General features: G+C 33.2%; 1 protein-coding gene across 1 annotated transcript; it reads left to right on the top strand.

Moving 5' to 3' along the window:
* The first annotated feature begins 1,059 nt into the window (after nucleotides 1-1,059).
* Nucleotides 1,060-4,169, top strand: LOC100023543 (olfactory receptor 8K1-like). Its single transcript, XM_056803687.1, has one exon. It carries the CDS (start codon nucleotides 2,667-2,669, stop codon nucleotides 3,612-3,614), a length of 948 nt encoding a protein of 315 aa, XP_056659665.1. The 5' UTR covers nucleotides 1,060-2,666; the 3' UTR covers nucleotides 3,615-4,169.
* The last annotated feature ends 6,032 nt before the right edge of the window (nucleotides 4,170-10,201 follow it).

Below are 10,201 nucleotides of genomic sequence, written 5' to 3'. Positions count from 1 at the left end.
TCTATTTCCTATCTGAACTTTCCTCATAATAAACTAAGTATTTTGTGTTTACCAAACTGCTCTACTGACTTTTGTTCAAAATCCTACCAAAAAATTTAACCCTTCACAGTATTAGATTCATCATTTACAAACAGGTCTATTACAAAATAATAGTAGACACAAAATTAATCATGATGAAATTAATGATGTTTATTTAAAGAAAATTGATGATCTAAAGTCAAAGTTAAATGGTTAATACTTGAACAATTAACATTTTCAAAATATCTTTGAAATCATAAAATTAACAAGAATATGTAGGCAAAAAAAGTATTCCATTCTTAAGAAATATAAAGCCCGATGGAATGTTGATTAGCAAAAATATTGTCAGTCATGTTTACAATTTTTTTTATTCAAGGCAGGAATGAGTGGTGTCTTGGGGCCAATCTGATTTTAGGGGAGCATAAGGTATTGAAGGAAGTCATTCATTAGTCAGCTAGCCACAGCTGAAATCTAAGATTCTTCTTTTGTAAAGCAGATTGTCTCTCCCACTGTTTCTATCTGTAAATGTGGCTTTAGTGGGGAGATGGTGGTAGGGAAACTCTTTGTTCCTGGAATGTTATAAACAATATGATAGGAGGGGAAGGAGTATATTTCCCCATGTCAAAATCATAAAGGTCATTTACTACATTAAGGACTACAAAAATCATTTTTAAAATGCACAACCTATAATCTTAAATAATTTAATTTCATACCCCAATCACTCAATAAACATGATAGCTAACATTAATTACTTTGTCAAGAACTATTTTACGAAAAAAACTAGGGACATTTAAAAGTAGTTTCAAGAAATTAGGTGCAGATTAATACCTTGTACAAGTGCAGTTAAATACCTCTGGGAATAGAGTATGAGTCCTGTGGTCAAAAATTTCTTCCTTTTAATTCAGCTTACCAACTATATGTTTAGACAAGTGTTTTAACTTCTGCTTTAGATTTCTTATATATATGATATAGTTTTCTTATATAATATAAAATTAGAAAAGGAATATGCCACCTACATATGAGGATCATTTTGAGGATTAAATGAGAAGATAATTTTAAAGCACTTAATATAGTGCCTGTCAGAGTAAGCACTACCAAAATGTTAGCTTCTATTGTGATTGTTGTTGTTGCTATTATTTTGTATTCCATAAATGAAGCAAGATTGATATAAATCTAAATCGATAAGATACATCATGAAATAACGACATAAAAGACTATCTCTATATCTGGGAAATTTCCACGTCATGATTATATGAAATTTACTAGCCTCCTCTAGTGCTCCAGGGACATGGCTGCTTGGGGACTGAGAAATCCATAAACTCTCCCTGTAGCAGCTGACAATAGATATAAAATGAACAAACCACAGAAGATTCTACCTTCCAGATAAGCAGGTAACCTTTTATATTCATTCGTGTGTGTGTGTGTGTGTGTGTGTGTGTGTGTGTGTGTACGTGTGATCTCAGTGCCCTAGTTTTCAAAAATAAGGAGTTCATAAAACTCTGTTAAAAAAACAAACTGATCACTATCAAAATATGGAGGTAAATGATGCAATTTAGATGCCATGTAGTGAATTCACTCAAAATGAATGGGCACAAACTCTTTCTAGGAAAGTTTTCAGATGAGAGGTCCTAGCTATGACCAATGCCACAGATTCTTTTCTGAAACCAAGATAATCAAATATCTTTTATCAAGTAGAACTGATCAAGAATCATATATGGAATTCCAGTGATCTTTAAGATTAATGCTTTGGAACTTGACATTATCTGAAAAACAAGTGTATCTGTGTGTACATATATGTACATGTGTATAAAATCCTTCCAAGTCTCTGTAAATGAAAGTTATTAAAAAGGTGAAAATTATAGGCTTTTGTAAGCCCCATTATCCAGGCAGAAATATATTCTCAATTTAATGAGGCAAAATGAAATGTGGTTTTAAAGAAAGTAGCTATATGTGGAGTATCTTAGAGATTCCATCTTGAGAACAAGAGGTAGAGATTGGAATAGATCCAATATATGAAAATGTTTAGGGCATTCCTTAAAGGGGAATTCCACTTCTCAGCATGGAACATTGCTTTACCATCTTTAATCATAGAGAGTACCCCATTAAGCAAGAGGTTACCTGAGTGGAACAGAATTACTGGTAAATGAATTGTGATTTAATAGCCCATGTATTCTTAACTTCCAACACCACTTGGTTCCTACTTCACTACAATTACTCCAATATTGTTCTCAAATACTCTATCCTGCTTCAATATATTATAATAACCCTTTGACCTACTGAGTCATTAATTTTAAAAATATATTCATAATATTATCCTTGCCTATCTCTTGAGGATAGTTTCATAGTGTATTTCTGTTTTATAAAATAAAACCATATTCATTTGCCATCTGGTGACAGAACATTTAAATATATGTGATTACATAAAATTATATGGCATGATATGATATGTGAAACAGTATGAACTGATATGAGTGCAAATTGAGTGAATGCATTGTATGACATCTAAATTGATAAGCCATATTGCAGTTGAGTAGGAAATTTGCTGTTCATCTTATCTAAGAAATTTCTATGCACTAATTGCATAATTACCTATGCAAATCCACCTCAAAGAAGACTTATTGGTTTTATTCTCAGATTACACACTTTGAATGGAAGAAATTATTAAATTGAATGAAACCACTGGGAGCCAGGTGACCGAATTCATTCTCATGGGCATCACCAAAAGTCCTGCACTTCAGGGCCCCCTTTTTGTTCTGTTTTTACTTAACTACATAGCCACTGCTTTGGGAAACTTAGGTCTGATTATTCTAACCACCATTGATTCCCACCTCCAAACCCCAATGTACTTTTTTCTCAGACATCTGGCATTTGTTGATCTTGGTTATTCTACAGCTATTGGTCCAAAAATGCTGGTTAGTTTCACAGAGGAGAAAAATATTATTTCTAGTAATGGATGTGCAATACAGCTAGTTCTCTTTGGGATATTTATCACTAATGATTTTTTTATCCTGTCAGCCATGGCCTATGATCGCTATGTGGCTATCTGTAAGCCTCTTCTCTATATTGTCATCATGTCAGATAGAGTATGTTGGATCTCAATGGCTTTCTCATACTTGTATAGCATCATGGTAAATTTACTGATTACAATAAAGATTTTTAAGTCATCTTTCTGTAAATCAAATGTATTAAGACATTTCTTTTGTGATGGTCCTCCTCTATTGTCTATTATTTGCTCAGATACCAGCGAGATTGAACTAATCATTTTTACCTTTGCTGCATTTGATTTGGTTTTTTCCCTCTTAATTATTCTTGTATCCTATATGCTCATCCTTGTGGCCATCTTCAGGATGAACTCTCCTGAGGGCAGGCACAAAGCCTTCTCTACCTGTGGATCTCATCTTACAGTGGTGGTTGTATTCTATGGAACACTTCTCTTCATGTACCTGCAGCCCCCATCTAAACATTCCTTTGACACAGACAAGATGGCTTCTGTGTTTTACACTCTGGTCATCCCCACGCTCAACCCCTTGATCTACAGCTTGAGGAACAAAGAGGTGAAAGGGGCCTTGAGAAGACTCTTTAAAAAATTGAAATAAACATTTTATTTAATTACAATGTAGAATATTATTCCAATTACATTAGTAGAAGCAAGTAAATTTCTGCTACATTTCTTTGCCAACTTCATCATTCTTATGTGTTAGGGAAAAAATTCTCTCAATGTACAGTCTGAGAATGACATTTGTCTGTTAAGTTTTTTTAACTTGTCATTCTCCATTTAATTGTAGTTTAGTAGATCATATAAACTGGAGGGACATGTTAAAATTTATTTCAAAGTAGCTCAATAAACTGATTTATTTTTTATATAGTAGAATAGTATAGGTCCTAATTTTTTTTGAAGTTTTAGGAAAATCAGTTAATAATCATTTAATAAATGATGGTTGTAGATATTGAGTTTGGTTTTGGGTATACACAGAAAAGTTAAACTAACAGTACTGACAATCAATGGAATTATATATTATTAATGGAAATGACATGCAAATAAGATCCACACAACCCATCATAGCAATCTACTTTTGAATATATTTTAGTTTTTAGAATTTGATCTTTACTATAACCTTCATTTACCCTTCATAATGTCCAACCATTATTCCTAGTCCTGTAAGATTAAAAAAAAAAAAATAAAAAACAAACACGAGCGTGTTCCCTCTTCTTTAAAATAATTACTCAAAGTTATGGGACAAAACTTCCATGTCTTCTCACATCTTAAGTTTCAGATTTTTCAGTATTATTCCAGAATGGAATGAACACTGGATTTATACAGTTTCCCCCACAAAAAATAATGCAGATTTAAATTTTTAAACTTTAAAAAGTATCAAGATTTTGGGGAAATTCTGTACAGTTATAGGCCAAGAAACAAATATCAGGTTTCTATTGTGACTTGTTTTATACTGGGCAAGATGTTTTTCCTCTCTGGTTCACATCTGAAAAATGTTAGACTTTGATGACATAAAGGTAACTGTTAACAATGAACAGTTAACAATTTCTGATGTTATGAATATATTCTTTTTTTCAATGGCGTAGTGTTTTCAAATGATATTTATATGTCATGTGTTTTACTCTTCAATATGATTGTTGTTTCCTTCTATTCACCCTGGAATTTATTAATATTCATCCTGAATACTGTTACACAAAATTTTACACAATGTTCCAAACATAAACTTTCCAAGGCAGGATTAAAACAAACTTTATGGTCTATGTCAGGATGTCATGTCTATTTTAATGAGGATCACATGAGGCTCCGTAGTGGATATGTAATATCTTCAACTCATCGGGAATTTTACTTCAAAAGAATGTCTAGCAATACATATCTTATTGTTACCTTTGGAAACTTTCCCTCCCTTAAAACCAAATCAAACATAGGAAATTTATGAAGTGGTAGGGAAAAGTTCATGGATTGTATGGGGAAGGGACTAGATCTAACTGTTCTGAATTCCAAATTATAACTCGGGAGAAAGCGTGCAGATCAAGATGAATCATTATTGACTTCTTCTGCTCCAATTTTCTTCATTAAGACATTATTTGGGGACTGATTTTGGTCATGATCACTGGGGAGGCAACTCAAAAGACTTGCCTGAATATATGAATCCCTGAGAAAGAAAAGCACTCCTTAATTGTCTAGTGACTTTGGTGGGAAATATCTTTTTTTTTTTTTTTGGTTATTCCTTCTGTTCCTTTATTTCTTTTTCTTTTTATTCTTATAAATTTTTTTAACATTATTTTATTTGGTCTTTTTCATACATTATTCACTGGAAACAAAGATCATTTTCTTTTCCTCCCCCCCACCCCCCCCCCCCCGCCTTTCCCTCTCCCATAGCCGACGCATGATTCCACTGGTTATCACATGTGTTCTTGACACGAACCCAGGGAAATATCTTTAAAATAAAGTACTGGCAATTGTCTTTTCCTAGATATTTTTCTGGGCGTCAGGATTAAAGATTCACACACATCTTGCAATACAAGTTTTTTTTTTCCCTTAGTTTTATAGGATGATAGAATTTCATTAAATAAGCATGTTATTACTACAATATTTTTAACATCTAGTTACTTTCTAAAATAACCTTGAACATATTCAGGTTTTATTTGTACTTCTACTGAACAAAAAGGAACTAATAACTCTTTTCTCAACAGCAACTCATCCCTGTCTGCCTTCAAGCCCTGTTATAAAATAGTTTCAGAAGATTATTGTTGTTCAGTCATTTTCAGCCTTATCCAACTCTTCATGAACACTTTTTGTCTTTTCCCTGTACAGATACCATACTGGTTTCCCATTCCCTTCTCTAGTTCCTTTTACACCTCCAGAAAATGATAAAAAAGATTAAATGACTTGTCTAAGGTCACACTAATAAATGTCAGGGGCAAGATGTGAATCCAGGAATATGTTTTTTCCTGACTCCAAGACTTTTACTCTATCTGGTGTGCTACCTACCTGACCTCCTAAAGAGAATATCCTCTTCCAATGTTTCATTACAATGATAAAGTGCTCTTTGGGAGATATTCTTTTGTTTCTTTTCTTTAATCTCTAATGATTCCCCTTAAGTGGATTTTTTTCAGATTAATAAAAATAAGAAGCAGCATTTTCATTACACACATTTTAAGATAGGTATAAGAAAGGAAAGGTTTGAATATTAGCTAACAACTGGAGATAGAATTCATAAACTTTATCTCATTGAAGCTTCACAACAGTAATGTTGGATTCAACTGTATTTGATAGTACAGATACAACCAACATCCTCCTCCTTGACCCTTTGTGGGAGAGAGGAGGAGAGGGAAGGAGGAAGGGAAAAAGAATGACAGATTTCTGAACATAGTTAAGTGAAAATGTTTTTTCTCTTAGATAAGCATATTTTTAAATAATTAAACATATTTATAATAAATAATATGTATTATACTATTGTCATGTTACATATTATGTTATGTAGAAAAAGAAAAATCAGTGGTAAAAACATGTATGCAAAGTGAAGGGGACCAGGTTGGATTGCCTTTAGGGAATTTGGGAGTCTTTTAGAAGAAACTAGTATAGCAGATGCAGTGGATAGAACACTGGGCCAAAAGTGAGAAGAACTGATTTCTAATATACTCTTATACACTTAGGGATAATGTCATCCTAGACAAGTAACTTTATCTCTGTCTGCCTCAATGTCTATGCTTTCAAATGGAAATAGTAGCATATTATAGTATTTTGTTTTAAAGATCAAACAATATATTATTTATTAAGTTGTCAGCACAGAAACTGCCCTAAAATGCACATTTAATAAATGCTTATATACATTGCTTTTTAATGATTACAATCTTTACCAAAACATAATCCCTTATGTATGTGTATATATATATATATATGTATATATATATATATATGTAAATTAATTTATTTTAACCACCTTTTTTATTTTCTGTCCCAAATCCCCTTCTTCCTCCAGGGCTCTGCTCTACCCATTAAAAAAAGTAAGCAATAATATATCCATTATGTATGTGAAGTTATGTAAAATTTGTTTCCATGTTATCCATGTAGCAAAAAATAAATTTAAAAAATATATAGAAAATAAATAACAAACCGTGTTTTTCAAACTCTATTCATTGTTTTATCAGTTATTTTTTTCTCTAGTGGTAAATCTCTTTCATTAGGAGTCTTTTGAAATTGTCCTGGGTCATAGGACTGATCAGAATAACTAAGTATCTCCATCATGCTCCCTATTACACCGTTGTTGTTACTATGCATCATGTGGTCTAAGTTTTGTTCATTATAATTTGTATCAATTTACATAAGTGTTTAGCTGCAGAGGCCATTAGAATAAGGCCTTGTGTGGACAGTAAATTTATGTCTAAAGAGAGATTACTGGACCAGGCAGAATCAATAAAGACCATTATTGTGTTTTAATGCCAAAAAGTGGCAAAAATGTGAATCAATTGATTGCTAAGTTTTATTGAAAAGTTGTTTTTTTTTTAACTGAGAAGGAAAGTTTAAGGGCTAAAGATAATCCTTAATATACTACAAAAATACATATTAACAAGGAGGAAAATTAATATAAAGGTGGTTCTATGTTGGGAAACAGAAGGATAAGTTCAATTAGCTGGGAAGGATTTTTCCTGTGGGAAAATGAATTACACAGGAGATAATGACATGCTCTAAAATGTCAGTCTTAGAGTGAAATGCTTAAAATCTGATTTTTTTAGCTGCCTGGAGCTGACTAATTACTATGGTACAATTCATGTTACATAATAAATATTTGTAGCTGCAGGAAGGAGAGAGGATTTGGTGGCTAGAAAAGTATTTTTAGTGTCAAATAAAAACTAGACCCTTTCCCCTGACAATTTTGGGTACCTCTCCCAGGAGGAGGAAATAAGCAATGATATGACCTTAAAATATTAAAAAAGAAGATCACAGGGGGCAGTTAGATGACTCAGTAGATTGAGAGTCAGGCCTAAAGACAGGAGGTCCTAGGTTCAAATCTGGCCTCTGACACTTCCCAGCTCTGTGACCCTGGACTTAATTCCCACTGCCTCACCCTTACCACTCTTCTGCCTTGGAGCCAATACACAGTATTGACTCCAAGATGGAAGGTAAAGGTTATTAAAACACACACACACACACACACACACACACACACACACACACACACACACACACAAAGAAAGAATAATGTTACTTTTTCATCTCAAAGGTAGAATCTTCTTTGGCTTGTTCATTCTATTGGCTTAATCAGCTGCTGGAGGTAGACTTTATGGGTTTCTGAGCCCCTTTGAGGCCATGCCACATTTCACCCAAATAAAGGCACATACAAATAACTGTAGCAAAATTATTGGTTCATGGGAAGGCTGAAACAATTTAATTTGAAAAATGGAAAATCTCAGCAAATTAATAGCAAGAACTAATTCAGTGCATGACAATAAAAAAAACATTTTAAAGAGCTCATTAAATTAAATCTTACTAGAAGAAGAAATGATTATGGGTATGAAAGAAATCAACAAAAAAAAGTGAGGAATGGTGGCCTAGCAATACCTGATTTCAAACTGCACTACAAAATGATACTTGCTACTGGTAAACAGAGTCATAGATCAGTGGAGGGAAAAAAATTAGGTACACTATCCAATAGTAAATGGCCATAGTAATCTAGCATTTGAAAAACCCAAAAGTCCAAGTCTTTGAGGAAAGAATTCATCATTTTCAAAAATTGCTGAGAACACTAAAAATCATTTTTCCGGAAAGTAGACAGAGTCCAACATCTGACAAAACAAATCAATATAAGGTCAAAATACATCCACATTTTATACTCAAAGAATATTATAAACAGAATTTTAAAAAAAGTAATGAGAAAATTATCAGTCAGATATATGGATGAGAAAAGATGTTTTTGACAAAGCACATAACAAAAAGGACCCAAACTGGGAAAAATGGAAAACTGATTATGTGACAAAATGTTTGTGAACAAGGAATACATAAGCACTCAAAGTTACACAGATAGCAATATGTTGTGGGAGAACTTGATATTGTGTGGTTCAGGAGGTTACATTCTCTTTTTTTTTTTAAACCCTTACGACAGTCAATACTGTGTATTGGCTCCAAGGCAGAAGAGTGGTAAGGGCTAGGCTTTGGGGGTCAAGTGACTTGCCCAGGGTCATACAGCTGGAAAGTGTCTAAGGCCAGATTTGAACCCAGGATTTCCCATCTCTAGGCCTGACTCTCAATCCACTGAGCCAACCAGCTGCCCCCGAGGTTACACTCTCTTATGGAATTACCAGGCTCTGAGGAATATCTTTAATTTATTGAGTGAATGTCCACGAGTGTAATAGATATTGTTGTAATGGTGAATGAATGCATATTCTGGTACTGTAACATTTTTCAATTTGGTGTGCAGAATACACAAGCAATTTACATCCCAGGACTATATCATATGATTGAATCCTTGGTTGTTCTTTCAGTTACTAAGACTTCCATTCCATTCCATTCCCCTTTTCAAATTCAACTGTCATGTCACTCCCATTACTTTGAATAGGATTATTGGTTTCAAATGTAATGTCAGCTACATTTTCAGTAAAATTTATCTTGCCTAAATCAATCATTGATGGATGGAAAGTTTCAGCTTCTGGATTCAAAGCAGATGTTTTTTCCTAAGGGGTTTTGTGCCATGTAGCTATTGGACGAATTAACTGAGGTTGGTGGTTTCAAAACAATTATATCTCTAGCAAGAGTAACCTGTAGGGAATTGAAATTTTGTTTCTCTGTATCTCTCACTAACTCCTGCTTGAGTTTCTTGTGACTTTGTCCTTTTCTTTTACTTGTACAAAATGCAATCCCAATCTACAATGAAAAATGTTCTCTAATAATGATTTGGTTTGATTTGCACGTTTTCTTGTGTGGTTACTATACAGCCATTCTCAAAGTCTCATATCTCTCTTGCTATTTGAGAAATTATTTCTTTTATTTCTACATCCCTCTTTTACTTGTCTCTGCAATTCTCTTGATTTATTAAATGTACTATCACTCACATATTCACTTTCTTGCACAGATTTTTCACCATTTCTTATCTTTTTCCTTCTTATTTTAACAGTAGCCTCTTTTTCACTATCAATTCTATCTCCATGTACCAAACTATATACATTATAGGCTTGACTTCATAATTCTTTC

The sequence above is a fragment of the Monodelphis domestica genome, chromosome 6, assembly GCF_027887165.1.
Source record: "Monodelphis domestica isolate mMonDom1 chromosome 6, mMonDom1.pri, whole genome shotgun sequence".
NCBI classification, from domain to species: Eukaryota; Metazoa; Chordata; class Mammalia; order Didelphimorphia; family Didelphidae; genus Monodelphis; species Monodelphis domestica.
This window is presented reverse-complemented; position numbering and strand designations above follow the sequence as displayed.

Coding starts and splice junctions, on each gene's coding strand:
- LOC100023543 (XM_056803687.1), top strand. CDS start 2,667: ATGGAAGAAATTATTAAATTGAATGAAACCACTGGGAGCCAGGTGACC.